The sequence below is a fragment of the Myiozetetes cayanensis genome, unplaced genomic scaffold (genome assembly GCF_022539395.1).
Source record: "Myiozetetes cayanensis isolate MyiCay16 unplaced genomic scaffold, myiCay2020 scf632, whole genome shotgun sequence".
Lineage (NCBI taxonomy): Eukaryota > Metazoa > Chordata > Aves > Passeriformes > Tyrannidae > Myiozetetes > Myiozetetes cayanensis.
The window spans coordinates 1-19301 of record NW_026087890.1 but is presented as its reverse complement, the minus strand read 5'-3'; the positions used below and the strand labels follow the sequence as shown (position 1 = coordinate 19301).

The following is a 19301-nucleotide window of genomic DNA, read 5'->3' as shown; positions in this document are numbered from 1 at the left end:
CCCATGGGACCCCCACAGAACCCACAGGACCCCCATGGCACCCATGGGACACCCACAGACCTCACAGAGTCCCACAGAACCCATGGGGCACCCACGGGACCCCACAGAGCCCACAGAGCCCACTGAGCCCCGTCCACCGACACTGGGGGGGAGAAACGGGGGTCTTGGGACCCATGGGACCCCCATGGCACCCATGGGACCCCTCTGGGACCCCACAGAACCCATGGGACCCCACAGAACCCATGGGGCACCCACAGAGCCCACAGAGCCCACTGAGCCCCGTCCACCGACACTGGGGGGGGACAGGGGGGGTCTTGGCACCCATGGGACCCCCACAGAGCCCATGGGACCCCTCTGACTCCCCACAGAGCTCCATGGCACCCATGGGACCCCAAAGAACCCACGGGGCACCCACAGAGCCCATGGGACCCCACAGACCCACAGAGCCCACTGAGCCCCGTCCACCGACACTGGGGGGGGACAGGGGGGGTCTTGGGACACCAGGGCACCCATGGGACCCCCACAGAGCCCATGGCACCCATGGGACCCCCCTGGCACCCATGGGTCCCCCCTGGCACCCAAGGGACACCCACAGAGCCCATGGGACCCCTCAGAGCCCACTGAGCCCCGTCCACCGACACTGGGGGGGGGACAGGGGGGGCTTGGCACCCCATGGCACCCATGGGACCCCCTCTGGGACCCCACTGGGACCCCACAGACCCCTTAGGACCCCTGCACCCCCCAAATCCCCCACCAAACCACCCCAGGGTGCCCCCACCCCCAAATCTCCCCTCAAAATCCCCCAACCCCAAATCCCCCAACACCCCCTCGCCCCAAATCCCCCTAAACGCCCCTCCCCACCCCCAAATCCTCCCCTAACCCCCCACCCCATAAATCGCCCCTCCCCCCGCGTGGCCCCCAGACCCCCAAATCCCCCCAAACGCCCCCTCCCCCACCCCCAAATTCCCCCAAATCGCCCCTCCCCCCGTGTGGCCCCCAGCCCCCAAATCCCCCCAAACGCCCCCTCCCCCAAATCACCCCTCCCCCACCCCCAAATTCCCCCAAACCGCCCTCCCCACCACAAACCGCCCTCCCCCGTGTGGCCCCCAGACCCCAAATCCCCACCCCCACCCCCAATCCCCTCCAAACGCCCCTCCCCTAACCCCCACGCCCCCAAACCGCCCTCCCCACCCCAAATCGCCCCTCCCCCGTTGGCCCCCCTCACCGCTGAGCAGGGCGGGGGCGGAGGCGCAGATGAGCCGCGTGATCCTCGACCACCACGCTCTTGTCGGGCTCGCGGGGCCGCTTGAACAGCGCCGGGCACTGCGGGGAGGGGAGGAGAGGTACGTGAGGGGAGCGAGGAAGTCCAAAACCCCCTAAAAAAACAAGCAACAAAAAAACCCCCAAAAAAAACCCCAAAACCCCCCCAAAACAAACCAAAACCCCCAAAAACCCAAAGAAACAACAACAAAAAACCCCCAAAAAACCCAAAAAACCCCCAAAACCGAAAGAAACCCCCAAAACCCCCCATCCCCCAAAACTCCTGAAATTCCCTCTAAACTCCCCACTGCCCCCAAATCACCCCAAAGCCCCCTCCTAAAGCTCCCCGCCCCCAAATTTCCCCGCTCCCCCAAATCGCCCAAATCCCCCTAAACTCCCCAGGCCCTCAAATCACCCTGAAGTGCCCCCAAACTCCCCCTGACCCCAAATCACCCCCAAACTCCCCAAGGCCCCCAGATCACCCCCAAACTGCCCCCGCCCCCAAAGGCACCCCAAAATCCCCCAAGACCTCCCCCCACCCCCTAAAACCCCCAAATCACCCCCAAACTCCCCCAGTCGCCCCAATCCTTCAAATCCCCCACCTCAGAGCTCCCCAAACTCCCCCCAGATCCCTCAAACTCTAGGCTCCCCAAATTTAGATCCCCTAGATCACTCTAAGGCATCCCCAGACTCCCCTCAAGCTCTCCAGGCTCCCCAGATCACCCCAGAGTCGCTTTAGAAGCCCCTGACTCCCCCCACCCCCCAAATCACTCTTAAGCTCCCCCGGACCCTCAGGTTGCTCCCAGGCTCTCAGATCACCCCAGATCCCCCTAGGCTCCCTTCTCACTCCCAAGTCCCCCAGATCGTCCCCAAAGCCTCCCCCCACCCCTAAATCCCCAAATCACCCCAAACTCCCCCAAATCGCTTAAATCCCCCAAACCTCCCCCTCCTGCCCTCAATCCTCTCCCCAAAACTCCCCAAATCCCTAAACTGCCCCCAAATCCACCCCAAAACTCCCCATGCCCACCAAGACTCCCCAAGATCCCCCTAACTCCCTTCCCACCCCCAAATCACCCCAAATCACCCCAAACTCCCCCTAGGCCCCCAAACCGCCCCAAATCCCCTCAAACTCCTCCCCCGACCCCAAATCCCCCAACCCCCCAAATCACCCCAAAGCCCCCCCAAATCACCCCCAAACTCCCCCAAATCACCTCCAAACTCCCCCAAATCCTCTCCTCCCCCTCACCCTTCTTGTTCCTCTCTCGGCTCACGAGCGTCATGGCCAGGGTGGTCCCGGGGTCTCCCGGGGAGGCGCGTGACGAGCAGGGGAGCGGAAGGTGCCCCTCAGGCTGCTTTTGGGACCCCCTCGCGCCGCTCCCCTCCCCCCTCCCGGCCCCTCCCCTCCCCTCCTCCTCCTCCTCCTCCTCCTCCTCCTCCTCCTCGCCGCCGATCCGGGGGCGACCCCTCCCCAATAATCCACCTGCAGGCCCAGGGCGTCCCCCGAGGAGCTGTGGGGGACCCCAAAATTAGAGAGAGAGACCCCCAAAATTAAAGAGAGACCCCCTAAAATAACCCAGAGACCCCCAAAATTAAAGAGAGGCCCCCAAAAATAACTCAGGGACCCCTCCCCAATAATCCACCTGCAGGCCCAGGGCGTCCCCCGAGGAGCTGCGGGGGGGAGGGAGACCCCAAAATGAGAGAGAAACCCCAAAATTAAAGAGAGACCCCCCCAAAATAACCCAGACCCCTCCCCAATAATCCACCTGCAGGCCCAGGGCGTCCCCCGAGGAGCTGCGGGGGGGGGGGGGACCCCAAAATGAGAGAGAAACCCCCAAAATTAAAGAGAGACCCCCCCCAAAATAACCCAGACCCCTCCCCAATAATCCACCTGCAGGCCCAGAGCGTCCCCCGAGGAGCTGCGGGGGGAGGGGGGACCCCAAAATGAGAGAGAGACCCCCCAAAACAACCCAGAGACCCCCAAAATTAGAGAGAGACCCCCCCAAAATAACCCAGAGACCCCCCTAAAATAACCCAGGGACCCCCAAAACAGCCCAGGGACACCCCCAGGGACCCCCCAAATAACTCAGACCCTCCAGAGACCCCCCCAAAATAACCCAGAGACCCCCCCAAAATAACCCAGACCCCCAATAATCCACCTGCAGACCCAGAGTGCCCCCGAGGAGCTGCGGGGGGAGGGGGAGACCCCAAAATGAGAGAGAGACCCCCCCCAAAATAACCCAGAGACCCCCAAAATTACCCAGAGACCCCCAAAATAACCCAGACCCTCCAGGGACCCCCCAAATAACCCAGAGACCCCCAAAATAACCCAGACCCCAAAATAACCCAGAAGACCCCAAAATTAGAGAGAGACCCCCAAAATAACCCAGAGACCCCCAAAATAACCCAGAGACCCCCGAGACCCCCAATAATCCACCTGCAACCCCAAATGTGTCCCCCGAGGAGCTGCAGGGAGAGGGACCCCAAAAGTAGAGAGAGACCCCCAAAATAACCCAGAGACCCCCTCAGAACAACCAAGGACCCCCAGAACAGCCCAGAGACCCCCAGGGACCCCAAACCAACCCAGAGACCCCCAAAACAGCCCAGGGACATCCCCAGGGACCCCCAAAAACAACCCAGAGACCCCCAAAATAACCCAGAGACCCCCCAGGGACCCTCAAAACAACCCAGGGACCCCCAAATAACCCAGAGACCCCCCCAGGGACCCCCCCAAAAAATCCAGAGACCCCCAAAACAGCCCAGGGACACCCCCAGGGACCCCAAAATAATCCAGAGACCCCCAAAACAACCCAGGGACCCCCAGACCCCCCTAGGACCCCCCTCCCCAAAATCCAGGTCCGTGGGTTCCCCCAAATTCAAGGTCCTTCCCTCCTCCCTCCCCCTCCCCCATCCCCCAATTTTTTTGGGGGGTCTCACCTAGGAGTGCCCCCGACCATGGAGAGGGACGCCGGGAGGTCGCGGCCTCGCGGGACCCCCGACCCCTCCCGGGGGACGTGGAGGGACGCTGAGGGTGGGGGTCCCTCGTCCCCTTCACCTGCGGGGGAGGGGAGGAGAAATGAGGGGGGCACCCCTGGGGTGGGGAGCCCCCCCAAAGAATTCGGGTGTTTGGGTGCCCCCCCACCCCCAAATTCAGGGATTTGGGTGCCCCCCCCCCAAAATAAAAAATTCCAAGGTCTGGGTGACCCCCCCAAAATTCAGGGATTTGGGTGCCCCTCCCCTCAAAAAAATTCTGGGGTCTTGGGGTGCCCCCCTCCCAAAAATTCAGGGATTTGGGTGCCCCCAAAATAAAAATTCCTGGGTCTTTGGGTGCCCCCCACCCCTCAAATTTCAGGTCTTTGGGTGCCCCCTCCCCCCAAAATTCCAGGGATTTGGGTGCCCCCACCCCAAAAAAAAATTCCCAGGTCTTGGTGCCTCTTCCCTCCCCCAAAATCCAGGTTTTTGGGTGTCCCCCCCTCTGAAATTCAGGGATTTGGGTGCCCCCTCCCCCAGAAAAATTCCTGGGTCTTTGGGTGTCCCCTCCCCCAAATTTTCAGGGATTTGGGTGCCCCCTCCAAAAAATTCAGGTCTTTGGGTGACACCCCCAAAATTTCAGGGATTTGGGTGCCCCCCTCCCCCAAAAAATTCCAGGGTCTGGGTGTCCCCCAAAATTTCAGGGGTTTGGGTTCCCAAAAAAAATTGTGGGGTCTTGGGGTGCCTCCCCCCCACAAAATTCAGGGATTTGGGTGCCCCCCACCCTCCAAAAAAATTCCAGGGATTTGGGTGCCCCCACCCCTCAAATTCAGGGATTTGGGTACCCCCCCAAAAAAAGAAATTCCCAGGTCTTGGTGCCTCTTCCTCCCCCCCAAAATTCAGGGATTTGGGTGCCCCCCCCAAAAAAAAAATCCTGGGGTCTTGGGGTGCTCCCCCCCAAAAAATTTCAGGGTCTGGATGACCCCTCCCTCCAAAAATTCCAGGGATTTGGGTGCCCCCACCCCCCAAAAATAAAAAATTCCTGGGTCTTTGGGTGCCCCTCCCCCCAAATCCAGGTCTTTGGTTCCCCCACAAAAAAATTTAGGGATTTGGGTGCCCCCTCCCCAAAATAAAAATTCCACGGTCTGGGTGACCCCCAAAATTCCAGGGATTTGGGTGCCCCCAAAAATTCTGCGGTCTTGGGGTGCCCCTCCCCAAAAATTCAGGTATTTGGGTGCCCCCAAATAAAAATTCCTGGGTCTTTGGGTGCCCCCGCCCAATTCAGGGATTTGGGTGCCCCCCAAAATTTTCAGGTCTTTGGGTGTACCCCCAAAAAATTCCAGGGATTTGGGTGCCCTCCCCCCAAAAAAAAACTTCCTGGGTGTTTGGGTGCCCCCTCCCCCCAAAATTCCAGAGATTTGGGTGCCCCACCCTCAAAATTCAGGGATTTGGGTGCCCCCTCCAAAAAAATTCTGGGGTCTTGGGGTGCCCCCTCAAAATTCCAGGGATTTGGGTGCCCCCTCCCCCAAAAATTCCAGGGTCTGGGTGTCCCCCCCCCAAAATTCCAGGGATTTGGGTGTCCCCCCCGAAAAAATTTCAGGGATTTGGGTGCCCCTCCCCCCCAAATTCCTGGGTCTTTGGGTGCCCCTCCCCCCTCCAAAATCCAGGTTTTGGGTGCCCCCAAAATTTCAGGTTTTGGGTGCCCACCCCAAAATTCAGGGATTTGGGTGCCCCCTCCCCCACCCCCTTTGGGGGTCCCTCGTACCCGGCCCGGTTGGGGGTCGTCGGCAAATCCCACCTTCACCACCTGCGGGGGGAGGGGGGCCACGATGACACTTTGGGGACATTTTGGGGTCACTTTGGGGACACTTTGGGGACAATTTTGGGGTCATCTTGGGGTCATTTTGGGGACATTTTGGGATGTTTTTGGGTCACTTTGGGGACATTTGGGGACACTTTTATGGACATTTTGGGGGACACTTTGGGGACACTTTGGGACACTTTGGTGTGACCCCCGCCCCCCCAAATGCCCCCAGTGTCCCCCAGTCCCTCCCAGTATCCCCCCAAGGTCCCCCACAATGTCCCCCCAGTCCCTCCCAGTGTCCCCTCCCAGTTCCTCCCAGTGTCCCCACAATGTCCCCCCAGTTCCTCCCAGTGTCCCCCCAGTCCCCTCAGTGTCCCCCCAGTCCCTCCAGTGTCCCTCCCAGTGTCCCTCCCAGTCCGTCCCAGTGTCCCCCAGTCCCTCCCAGTGTCCCCTCCAGTCCCTCCCAGTATCCTCCCAAAATGTCCCCCAGTCCCTCCCAGTATCCCCCAATGTCCCTCCCAGTCCCTCCCAGTGTCCCCCACAATGTCCCTCCCAGTGTCCCCCCAGTCCCTCCCAGTCTCTCCCAGTCCCCCCAGTCTCACCCCCACGAAGGGCACGAACTTCTGACACGAGTCCTCGTCGGGGCTGGGACAGACGGGGACAGGTGGGGACAATTGGGGACAGGTGGGGACAATTGGGGACAGTTGGGGACAGTTGGGGTCAATTGGGGACAATTGGGGACAGTTGGGGACAGTTGGGGACAGTTGGGGACAGATGGGGACAGATGGGGACAATTGGGGACAGTTGGGGACAGTTGGGGTCAATGGGGGACAGTTGGGGACAGGTGGGGACAGGTGGGGACAGGTGGGGACAGGTGGGACAGTTGGGGACAGTTGGGGACAGGTGGGGACAGTTGGAGACAATTGGGGACAGTTGGGGACACCTGGGGACACCTGGGGACAGGTGGGGACAGTTGGGGACAGTTGGGGACAGTTGGGACAGTTGGGGACAGTTGGGGACAGGTGGGGACAGTTGGGACAGTTGGGGCCATCACGGGTGGCCTGTCCCCAGGTCCCCCACCCCCACCCCTGTGACAGTGCCCCCTGTGTCCCCCCTGTCCCCAATGTCCCCGTGTCCTGCTGTCCCCCTTGTTCCCCTTGTCCCCAATATCCCCCCGTGTCCCTCCTGTCCCCAGTGGCTGATGTCCCCCGTGTCCCCAATGTCCCCTGTGTCCCCCATGTCCCCCCTCCCGTGTCCCGATGTCCCCCTTGTCCCCAATGTCCCCTCCTGTCCCCAATGTCCCCCTGTGTCCCCCATGTCCCCTCCGTGTCCCGATGTCCCCCAGTCCCCAATGTCCCTCCTGTCCCCCGATGTCCCCCGTGTCCCCAATGTCCCCCTTGTCCCCAATGTCCCCCCTGTCCCCAATGTCCCCTGTGTCCCCCATGTCCCCCTGTGTCTAATGTCCCCCGTGTCCTCCCCTGTCCCAGTGTCCCCCCGTGTCCCCATGTCCCCAGTGTCCCCCATGTCCCCCTCCCGTGTCCCCATGTCCCCCTCGTGTCTCCAGTGTCCCCCTGTCCCCGATGTCCCCTCCTGTCCCCAATGTCCCCCTTGTCCCCAATGTCCCCCATGTCCCCTCCCCGTCCCAGTGTCCCCCCATGTCCCCAATGTCCCCCTGTGTCCCTCCCTGTCCCGGTGTCCCTCCCATGTCCCCGTGTCCCCTCCCCTGTCCCAGTGTCCCCCCTTCCCGTGTCTCCCCCTCGTGTCCCCAATGTCCCCCTTGTCCCCAATGTCCCCCTGTGTCCCCCGCTCCACGTGTCCTCCCCCTTCGTGTCCCCCCTGTGTCCCCCCATCCCCCTGTGTCCCCTCCCGTGTCCCCAGTGTCCCGGTGTCCCCCATGTCCCCCGTGTCCTCCCGTGTCGTGGTGTCCCCATGTCCCAGTGTCCCCCCGTGTCCCTCCCCATGTCCCTCCCTCCCCCGTGTCCCGGTGTCCCCCGAGTCCCTCCCCGTGTCCCCCCGTGTCCCAGTGTCCCCCCCGTGTCCCTCCCCATGTCCCCGTCCCCCGTGTCCCGTGTGTCCCCCTGAGTCCCCCCGTGTCCCTCCCCGTGTCCCAGTGTCCCCCGTGTCCCTCCCCATGTCCCTCCCTCCCCCGTGTCCCAGTGTCCCCCCGTGTCCCTCTCCCGTGTCCCCTCCCCGTGTCCCCTCCCCTGTGTCCCCCCCGTGTCCCAGTGTCCCCTCCCGTGTCCCCCCGTGTCCCCCTGTGTCCCCCCTGTGTCCCCTCCGTGCTCGTGGTGTCCCCCCATGTCCCCGTGTCCCCCCGTGTCCTCCCCATGTCCCTCCCTCCCCGTGTCCCGGTGTCCCCCAGAGTCCCCTCCCGTGTCCCCCGTGTCCCCCTGTGTCCCTCCCTCCCCCGTGTCCCCCTGTGTCCCCCCCGTGTCCCCCCGTGTCGCGGTGTCCCCACTCACAACTTGTCCCTCCCGGTCAGCATCGCCTCGGCCACGGGCAGGGGGAGGGTCACGCCCGCCCCCGCCACGAACGCCAGGATGCGCCCGGCCACGCTGAACGGCTCTGGGGGGGGACAACCCACGGGTGACCCCAAATCCCCCGGGACCCCAAAAACCCACCTGGGACCCCCCAAATCCCCCAAACCCACAGGACCCACAAACCCCACCTGGAACCCCAAACCCCCAGGATGCGCCCGGCCACGCTGAACGGCTCTGGGGGGCACACCCATGGGTGACCCCCAAAAACCCCCCTGGGACCCCAAAAGCCCACCCAGGACCCCCAAATCCCCCAAACCCACCCAGAACCCACAAAACCCCCAAACCCCCAGGATGCGCCCGGCCACGCTGAACGGCTCTGGGAGAACACCCACGGGTGACACCCCGGGACCCCCAAAACCCCCAAACCCACCCGGGACCCCCAAAAACCCCCAAACCCACCCGGGACCCCAAAAATCCCCCAAAACCACCCCCAAACCACCCAAACCACCCAGAACCCACAAACACCCCTGGAACCCAAAAATCCCCCAAACCCCCAGGATGCGCCCTGGCCACGCTGAACGGCTCTGAGGGGGACACCCACGGGTGACACCCCAAAACCCCCAGGACCCCAAAAACCCACCCAGGACCCCAAAACCCACCCGGGACCCCCAAATCCCCCAAACCCACCCAGAACCCACAAACACCCCCTGGAAACCACAGCCCCCAAACCCCCAGGATGTGCCCGGCCACGCTGAACGGCTCTGGGGGACAACCCAGGTGACACCCCAGGACCCCAAAAATCCCCCAGGACCCCCAAAAATCCCCCAAACCCACCCAGAACCCTACAAACCCCGGGACCCCAAAAACCCCCAAAACCCACCTGGGACCCCTCAAATCCCCCTGACCACCCCAACCCCTCCTGAATCCCCAAACCCCGGATGGGACCGGCCACGCTGAACGGCTCTGGGGAAAACACTCCACGGGTGACCCCCAGGACCCCCAAAAACCCACCCGGGACCCCCAAATCCCCCAAACCCACCCGGGACCCCCCAAAACCCCCAAACCCACCCAGAACCCACAACCCCCCCAAACCCCCAGGATGCGCCCGGCCACGCTGAACGGCTCTGGGAAGCCTACAGGTGACACCCCGGGACCCCCAAATCCCCCCGTGGGCGCCCCCACCCCAAATACCCCCGTGGGTGCACCCCAGGACCCCCATCTCCCCCGTGGGTGCCCCCCTCATTTCCTCCCCCCGTGGGTGCCCCCTCACCCATGGGTGCCCCCATCCTCCCCCATGGGTGCCCCCATATCCCCCCGTGAGTGCCCCTCCCCGTGGGTGTCCTCCCTCACCCGTGGGTGCCCCCACCCCTCAAACCCCTCGTGGGTGCCCCCACCCCCATATCCCCCCCGTGGGTACCCCCACCCGTGGGTGCCCCCTCACCCGTGGGTGCCCCAGGACCCCCCACCCCCGTGGGTGCCCTCCCTCACCCGTGGGCGCCACCCCACCCCATATCCCCACCGTGGGTGCCCCCTCACCCGTGGGTGCCCCCTCCCCCCGTGGGTGCCCCCTTTCCTCCCCTGTAGGTGCCCCCCCTCACCCATGGGTACCCCCATCCCCCAAATCCCCCGTGGGTGCCCCCAGGACCCCCACCCCCAAAAGCCCCCCGTGGGTGCCCCCTCACCCATGGGTACCCCCATCCCCCAAATCCCCCCGTGGGTGCTCCCCAGGACCCCCACCCCCAAATGCCACCCCGTGGGTACCCCCCACCCCCAAATACCCCCCATGGGTGCCCCGAGCCCACCCACCCCCCAAATCCCCTCCCCGTGGTGCCCCCTCCAAATCCCCCTCCCCGTGGGTGCCCCTCTTGCCCGTGGGTGCCCCCCGAGCCCCCACCCTCGGACCCTTCCCCTGCCCCCTATGGGTGCCCCCTCTCACCCGTGGGTACCCCAGGACCCCCATCCCCCGTGGGTGCCCCCCCTCATTTCCTTCCCCCCGTGGGTGCCCCCTCATTTCCCCTCCCCTGTGGGTGCCCCCCCCTCATTTCCTCCTCCCGTGGGTGCCCCCTCATTTCCTCCTCCCCGTGGGTGCCCCCCTCATTTCCTCCCCCCGTGGGTGCCCCCTCATTCCTTCCCCCCGTGGGTGCCCCCTCATTTCCCCCTCCCCGTGGGTGCCCCCTCATTTCCTCCCCCGTGGGTGCCCCCCTCATTTCCTTCCCCCGTGGGTGCCCCCTCATTTCCCCCTCCCCCGTGGGTGCCCCCTCATTTCCTCCCCGTGGGTGCCCCCATCCCCCGTGGGTACCCCCATTCCCCCTCACCCATGGGTGCCCCAGGACCCCCATCCCACGTGGGTGCCCCCAGGACCCCCATTCCCCCCGTGGTTGGCCCCTCACCCGTGGGTGCTCCAGGACCCTCTCGTGGGTGCCCCCATTCCCCCGTGGGTGCCCCCAGGACCCTCCACCTCCCGTGGGTGCCCCACCCCATTCACCCCCCCGTGGGTGCCCTTCAGCCGTGGGTGCCCCTCACCCGTGGGTGCCCCCAGGATCCCCCATTCTCCCCCGTGGGTGCCCCCCTGACCGGTGGGGGGGGGTTCGCTCCTGCCGAACAGGTCCCTCCAGGGGGGGTCCAGGAAGGCGGCCCCGTAGCGCCCGTCCAGGGACCCCAAATGCTGCGCCACGGGGTGCGGGCCTGGGGGGGACACGGGGGGGACAGGTGTGCCCAGGTACCCCCCAGGTGTGCCCAGGTACCCCCCAGGTGTGCCCAGGTACCCACCAGGTGTGCCCAGGTACCCACCAGGGGTGTGTCCAAGTGTGTGCCCAGGTACCCACCAGGTGTGCCCAGGTGTGTGTGCCCAGGGAACCCACCAGGTGTACAGGTATCCACCAGGTGTGCCCAGGTGTGCCCAGGTACCCACCAGGGGTGTGTCCAAGTGTGTGCCCAGGTACCCACCAGGTGTGTGCCCAGTGTGTGTGCCCAGGAACCCACCAGGTGTACAGGTATCCACCAGGTGTGCCCAGGTGTGCCCAGGTACCCACCAGGGGTGTGTCCAAGTGTGTGCCCAGGTACCCACCAGGTGTGCCCAGGTGTGTGTGCCCAGGAACCCACCAGGTGTACAGGTATCCACCAGGTGTGCCCAGGTGTGCCCAGGTACCCACCAGGTGTGTGTGCCCAGGTGTGTGTGCCCAGGAACCCACCAGGTGTGTGTCCAGGTGTACAGGTACCCACCAGGTGTGTGCCCAGGAACCCACCAGGTGTGTGCCCAGGTACCCACCAGGTGTGTGCCCAGGTGTGTGTCCAGGTGTACAGGTACCCACCAGGTGTGTGCCCAGGTACCCACCAGGTGTGCCCAGGTATGACCAGGTACCCCCCAGGTGTGCCCAGGTACCCACCAGGTGTGCCCAGGTATGTCCAGGTATGTGTGTCCAGGGGTTCCCAGGTGTGTGGACAGGTGTGTGGACAGGTGTGTACAGGTACCCACCAGGTGTGTGCCCAGGTGTGCCCAGGTACCCACCAGGTGTGTGCCCAGGTGTGCCCAGGTACCCACCAGGTGTGTGCCCAGGTGTGTGCCCAGGTACCCACCAGGTGTGCCCAGGTGTGTGCCCAGGTACCCACCAGGTGTGCCCAGGTACCCACCAGGTGTGTGCCCAGGTGTGTGCCCAGATGGGTACAAGTGTCCAGGTGTGTGCCCAGGTTTGTGCCCAGGTGTGTGCCCAGGTGTGTGTCCAGGTGTGTGCCCAGGTTTGTGCCCAGGTGTGTGCCCAGGTGTGTGTCCAGGTGTGTGCCTAGGAGTGTCCAGGTGTGTGTCTGGGTGTGCCCAGGTGTGTGTACAGGTGTACAGCTACCCACCAGGTGTGTGCCCAGGTGTGTGCCCAGGTACCCACCAGGTGTGCCCAGGTGTGTGCCCAGGTACCCACCAGGTGTGCCCAGGTATGCCCAGGTACCCACCAGGTGTGCCCAGCTATGTCCAGGTGTGTGCCCAGGTGTGCCCAGGTACCCACCAGGTGTGCCCAGGTACCCACCAGGTGTGTGCCCAGGTACCCACCAGGTGTGTGCCCAGGAACCCACCAGGTGTGTGCCCAGGTGTGTGCCCAGGTACCCACCAGGTGTGCCCAGGTGTGTGCCCAGGTACCCACCAGGTGTGCCCAGGTATGCCCAGGTACCCACCAGGTGTGCCCAGCTATGTCCAGGTGTGTACAGGTGTGTGCCCAGGTACCCACCAGGTGTGCCCAGGTACCCACCAGGTGTGTGCCCAGGTACCCACCAGGTGTGTGCCCAGGTGTGCCCAGGTACCCACCAGGTGTGCCCAGGTATGCCCAGGTACCCACCAGGTGTGCCCAGGTGTGTGCCCAGGTACCCACCAGGTGTGTGTGCCCAGGTGTGCCTATGTGCATGCCCAAGTGTGTGTACAAGTGCCCAGGTGTGCCCAGGTGCATGCCCAGGTGTGCCCAGGTGTGCCCAGGTGTGTGCCCAGGTGTGCCCAGGTGTGTATCCAGGTGTGTGCCCAGATGTGTGTACAGGTGTACAGGTACCCACCAGGTGTGTGCCCAGGTGTGTATCCAGGTGTGTGCCCAGATGTGTGTACAGGTGTACAGGTACCCACCAGGTGTGTGCCCAGGTGTACAGGTACCCCCCCCAGGTGTGTGTCCAGATGTGCCCAGGTGTACAGGTAGCCCTCCAGGTGTGTGCCCAGGTACCCCCCAGGTGTGCCCAGGTATGTCCAGGTATGTGTGTCCAGGTGTGTGCCCAGGTGTGTGTGCAGGTGTGCCCAGGAGTGCCCAAGTGTGAGGACAGGTGTGTGCCCAGGTGTGTGCCCAGGTGTGTGCCCAGGTGTGCTCAGGTGTGTGCCCAGGTGTACAGGTACCCCCCAGGTGTGTGCCCAGGTGTGTGCCCAGGTGTGTGCCCAGGTTTGTGCCCAGGTGTGTGTACAAGTGTCCAGGTGTGTGCCCAGGTGTGTGCCCAGGTGTGTGCCCAGGTGTGTGTACAGGTGTGTACAAGTGTCCAGGTGTGCCCAGGTGTACCCAGGTGTGCCCAGGTGTGTGCCCAGCTGTGTGCCCAGGTGTGCCCAAGTGTGTGCCCAGGTGTGTGCCCAGGTGTGTGTACAGGTGTGTACAAGTGTCCAGGTGTGCCCAGGTGTGTCCAGGTGTGCCCAGGTGTACCCAGGTGTGCCCAGGTGTGTGCCCAGCTGTGTGCCCAGGTGTGCCCAGGTGTGTCCCTTACCCAGAGGGACCAGCAGGAAGCGCAGGTAGCCCAGCCAGTCGTGCCCACGGGGGCTCAGCTGTGTGCCCAGGTGTGTGCCCAGGTGTGTGCCCAGTTGTGTGTACAGGTGTGTACAGTGCCCAGGTGTGCCCAGGTGTGCCCAGGTGTGCCCAGGTGTGTTCCTTACCCAGGGGCACGAGCAGGAAGCGCAGGTAGCCCAGCCAGTCGTGCCCACGGGGGCTCAGCTGTGTGCCCAGGTGTGTGCCCAGGTGTGCCCAGGTGTGCCCAGGTGTGCCCAGGTGTGTTCCTTACCCAGGGGCACCAGCAGGAAGCGCAGGTAGCCCAGCCAGTCGTGCCCACGGGGGCTCAGCTGTGTGCCCAGGTACCCCCCAGGTGTGCCCAGGTGTGCCCAGGTGTGTGTAAAGGTGTGTAAAGGTGCCCAGGTGTGCCCAGGTGTGTCCCTTACCCAGGGGCACGAGCAGGAAGCGCAGGTAGCCCAGCCAGTCGTGCCCACGGGGGCTCAGCTGTGTGCCCAGCTGTGTGCCCAGGTGTGCCCAGGTGTGTGCCCAGGTACCCCCCAGGTGTGCCCAGGTGTGTGTATGGGTGCCCAGGTGTGCCCAGGTGTGTCCCTTACCCAGGGGCACGAGGAGGAAGCGCAGGTAGCCCAGCCAGTCGTGCCCACGGGGGCTCAGCTGTGTGCCCAGGTGTGTGCCCAGGTGTGCCCAGGTGTGCCCAGGTGTGTTCCTTACCCAGAGGGACCAGCAGGAAGCGCAGGTAGCCCAGCCAGTCGTGCCCACGGGGGCTCAGCTGTGTGCCCAGGTGTGTGCCCAGGTGTGTACAGGTGCCCAGGTGTGCCCAGGTGCCCACCTTACCCAGGGGCACCAGCAGGAAGCGCAGGTAGCCCAGCCAGTCGTGCCCACGGGGGCTCAGCTGTGTGCCCAGGTGTGCCCAGGTGTGTGCCCAGGTGTGTACAGGTGTGTAAAGGTGCCCAGCTGTGTGCCCAGGTGTGCCCAGGTGTGTGTACAGGTGCCCAGGTGTGCCCAGGTGCCCTCCTTACCCAGGGGCACCAGCAGGAAGCGCAGGTAGCCCAGCCAGTCGTGCCCACGGGGGCTCAGCTGTGTGCCCAGGTACCCCCCAGGTGTGTGCCCAGGTGTGTACAGGTGCCCAGGTGTGCCCAGGTGTGCCCAGGTGCCCTCCTTACCCAGGGGCACGAGCAGGAAGCGCAGGTAGCCCAGCCAGTCGTGCCCACGGGGGCTCAGCTGTGTGCCCAGGTACCCCCCAGGTGTGCCCAGGTGTGTGTACAGGTGTGTGCCCAGGTACCCCCCAGGTGTGCCCAGGTGTGTGCCCAGGTGTGTGTACAGGTGCCCAGGTGTGCCCAGGTGTGTTCCTTACCCAGAGGGACCAGCAGGAAGCGCAGGTAGCCCAGCCAGTCGTGCTCACGGGAGGCTCAGGTGTGTGCCCAGGTACCCCAGGTGTGCCCAGGTGTGCCCAGGTGTGTTCCTTACCCAGGGGCACGAGCAGGAAGCGCAGGTAGCCCAGCCAGTCGTGCCCACGGGGGCTCAGCTGTGTGCCCAGGTGTGCCCAGGTGTGCCCAGGTGTGCCCAGGTGTGTGTAAAGGTGTGTAAAGGTGCCCAGGTGTGCCCAGGTGTGTTCCTTACCCAGGGGCACGAGCAGGAAGCGCAGGTAGCCCAGCCAGTCGTGCCCACGGGGGCTCAGCTGTGTGCCCAGGTACCCCCCAGGTGTGCCCAGGTGTGCCCAGGTGTGTCCCTTACCCAGGGGCACGAGCAGGAAGCGCAGGTAGCCCAGCCAGTCGTGCCCACGGGGGCTCAGCTGTGTGCCCAGCTGTGTGCCCAGGTGTGCCCAGGTGTACAGGTATCCCCCCAGGTGTGCCCAGGTGTGCCCAGGTGTGTACCCAGGTGTGTGTACAGGTGTGTACAGGTGCCCAGGTGTGCCCAGGTGCCCCCCTTACCCAGGGGCACGAGCAGGAAGCGCAGGTAGCCCAGCCAGTCGTGCCCACGGGGGCTCAGGTGCCGCACGAAGCCCCTCAGGAGGGTCCCGTGGAACCCCGACCCCCCCACGGCCACCACCTTCAGTGCCCGGGGGGGCAGCGCAGACAGGTGGCACCTGGGGGGGCACAGGTGACATGGGGGGGGCTCAGGGGGCACCTGGGAGGCACAGGTGACATGGGGGGCTCAGGGGCATGGGGGAACAGGTGAGATATGGGGGCACATCTGGGGGGCTCAGGGGCACCTGGGGACACAGGTGAGATAGGGGGGCACCTGGGGACAGGTGACATGGGGGCACCTGGGAGCACAGGTGAGATATGGGGGCTCAGGTGCACCTGGGGGCACAGGTGAGATGGGGGGGCACTCTGGGGGCTCAGGGGCACCTGGGGGCTCAGGTGAGATGGGGGCACCTAGGGGGAGTGACATGGGGGCGCCTGGGGGCACAGGTGACATGGGGGCTCAGGGGGCACCTGGGGGCTCAGGGGCACCTGGGGGCACAGGTGACATGGGGGCACCTGGGGGCACAGGTGACATGGGGGGCTCAGGGGGCACCTGGGGGCACAGGTGACATGGGGGGCTCAGGTGAGATGGGGGCTCAGGGGGCACCTGGGGGGCTCAGGTGAGATGGGGGCACAGGTGAGATGGGGCTCAGGGGCACCTGGGGGCACAGGTGAGATATGGGGGGCTCAGGTGAGATGGGGGCTCAGGGGGCACCTGGGGGGGCACAGGTGAGATATGGGGGCTCAGGGGCACCTAGGGGGCACAGGTGAGATGGGGGTGGTCCCGAGGTTTTTGAGGGGTCCTGGGTTTGAGGAGGGTCCTGGGATTTTTTGGGGGGTCCCAGGGTTTTTGGGGGGGTCCTGGTGTTTTTATGGGAGGGGTCCTAGGGTTTTTAGGGGGAGGGGATCCCAAGGTTTTTTTGGGAGGGTCCTGGTGTTTTTTAGGGGGGCCGAGATTTTGAGGGTGGGAGGGGTCCTGGGGTTTCTTTGGGGAGGGGTCCTAGGTTTCTGGGAGGGTCCTGGGATTTTTTGGGGGAGGTCCTGGGATTTTTTTGGGGAGGGGGTCCCGGGGTTTTTGGGGGTCCTAGGGTTTTTTGGGGGTGTCCTGGGATTTTTTGGGGGTGTCCTAGGGTTTTTTGGGGGGTCCTGAGTTTTGTTGGGGGGGATCCTGAGGTTTTTTTGGGGAGGGTCTCGGGTTTTTGGGGGTTCTGGGGTTTTTCTTGGGGAGGTGGTCCTAGGTGTTTAGGGTCCTGGGGTTTTGGGAGGTGTCCTGGGGTGTTTTTGGGGGAGGGTCCCAGGTTGTTTTTGAGGGGTCCCAGGGTTGTTTTTTGGGGGTGGTCCCAGGGTTGTTTTGGGGTGGTCCGGGTTGTTTTTTGGGGGATGTCCCAGGGTTGTTTTTTGGGGAGGGGGTGGTTCTAGAGTTGTTTTTTGGGGGTCCTAGGGTTGGTTTTTTTGGGGGAGATCCCAGGGTTGTTTTTGGGGTGGGTGTTTTTTGGGGAGGTCCCAGGTTGTTTTTTTGGGGGTGTTTTTTGAGGGGGGTGGTCCCAGGGTTGTTTTTGGGGAGGGGGTGTTTTTGGGGAGGGTGGTCTCAGGGTTATTTTTGGGGGTCACTCACAGGCGCTGGATCCGGCTCAGGATGGCACCGAGGGCCACCTGCAGCTCTGCCCTCCCCGCCGTGCCCACCACGGGCACCCCCTGGGCCTGGAGCAGCTCTGACACCCACTGGGGATGGGGGTGTCAGAGACTCCCCCAAACACCCACAGACCCCCAAACCTCCCAAACACCCACAGAGCCCCCAAGCACTCCACCAACACCCCCCACCCACCACGGGCACCCCTGGGCCTGGAGCAGCTCTGACACCCACTGGGGGAGGGGATGTCAGAGACCCCCAAACACCTCCCAGACCCCCAAACACCCACAGACCCCCCACCACCCACCACGGGCACCCCTGGGCCTGGAGCAGCTCTGACACCCCACTGGGGGATGCCAGAGACCCCCCAAGCACCCACAGAGCCCCCCAGCACCCACAGCACCCACAGAGCCCCCAAACACCCACAGACACCCACAGAGCCCCCAGCACCCACAGAGCCCCCAGAGAGCCCCCCAAGCACCCACAGACCCCCCCAGCACCCACAGAGCCCCCCCAAAACCCACAGACTCCCCCTAAGCACCCACAGAGACCCCCAAACACCCACAGAGAGCACCCCCAAACACCCCCAGCACCCACAGAGACCCCCCAGCACCCACTGGGGGAGGTGATGTCAGAGACCCAACTCCCCAGCACCCACAGAGCCCCCAACTACCTCCCCAATTTAACGTTCCCCTTCAAATTTTGGGTTCTTCCCTCTAACAATTTTGTTTCCCTCCAAATTTTGAGGTTCTTCCCACCCCCAAAATTCTTGCGGTCCTCCCAAACTTTTTGTCCCACCCCCCAAAATTTTGGGGCTTCTCCCCTCAAATTCTGGGTCTCCTTCCTCTCCCCTAAAATTTTGGGTCCCCTCCCAAATTTTGGGTCCCCTTTCCTTCAAATTTGGGTTTTTTTCCCTCCCCTAAATTTTTAATCCACCCCAAAATTTTGGGTTCCTCTCTCCCCTTCCAAAATTTTGGATCCCCATCCCCAAATTTTGGGGTGTTCTCCCACCCCCGCAAAAATAAATTGGGGAGTCTCACCTGGCCCTGCCACTCGGCCGTGCTGACCAAGACGACGCTGTCGGGAGCCCCCGAATCGGGGACTCCAGAGCTCCCCCAGCTGATCCCACAGCGCCCTCCGGGCACCCTGGGGGACACCCATGGGTGGGGGCACAAGGGAGACTCCCAAAATTGGGGAGAAACTCCCAAAATTGGGGAGAAACCCCCAAATCCCCCTGAATTGGGGAGCCCCGAATCGGGACCCAGAGCCCCCCAGCTGATCCCACAGCGCCTCCGGGCACCCTGGGGACACCCATGGGTGGGGGGCACAGGGGAGACTCCCAAATTGGGGAGAGACCCTCCACTGCTCCCGAAATTGGGGAGAAACCTCCCCAAATTGGGGAGCCCCGAATCGGGGACCCAGAGCCCCCCAGCTGATCCCACAGCGCCCTCCGGGCTCCCTGGGGACACCCATGGGTGGGTGCCAGGGAGACCCCCTGAGACTCCCCAAATTGGGGAGAAACCCCCCAAATACCCCTCAAATTGGGGAGCCCCCAATCGGGACCCAGAGCCCCCCCCAGCTGATCCCACAGCGCCCTGCGGGCACCCTGGGGGGGGGACACCCATGGGTGGGGCAAAGACTCCCAAAATTGGGGAGAGACCTCCCAAAGTGGGAGAAACCCCCAAAGCACCCCCTGAATTGGGGAGCCCCCAATCGGGACCCAGAGCCCCCCCCAGCTGATCCCACAGCGCCCTCCGGGCTCCCTGGGGGGGGGACACCCATGGGTGGGGGAGACATCTCAAAGTGGGGAGAGACTCCCAAATCTCCCTGAATTGGGAGAAACCCCCCAAATTGGGAGCCCCCAATCAGGGACCCAGAGCCCCCCAGCTGATCCCATCAGCGCCTCCGGGCACCCTGGGGACACCTCAAAATTAGGAGACCCCCAAACACTCCCAAAAATTA

The 19301-nt window shown here is 64.0% G+C and overlaps 1 protein-coding gene and 1 long non-coding RNA gene across 2 annotated transcripts; one reads left to right on the top strand and one right to left on the bottom strand.

The window, feature by feature from the left end:
• Positions 1-4190: 4190 nt before the first annotated feature.
• Positions 4191-19166, bottom strand: LOC126651500 (phosphofurin acidic cluster sorting protein 1-like; the record flags this gene model as incomplete). The annotated part of the gene is made up of 10 exons (XM_050337421.1): positions 4191-4312; positions 5971-6034; positions 6634-6676; positions 8494-8596; positions 11086-11196; positions 15674-15828; positions 17325-17431; positions 18380-18424; positions 18584-18612; positions 19072-19166. Coding segments are annotated over 10 exons (874 nt in total), but the record flags the coding sequence as incomplete, so codon positions are not given.
• LOC126651499 (uncharacterized) lies at positions 14786-15643 on the top strand. Its single transcript, XR_007631732.1, has 3 exons — positions 14786-14842; positions 15290-15309; positions 15621-15643. It is a non-coding gene; the product is annotated as an uncharacterized LOC126651499 (long non-coding RNA).
• Positions 19167-19301: the final 135 nt, after the last annotated feature.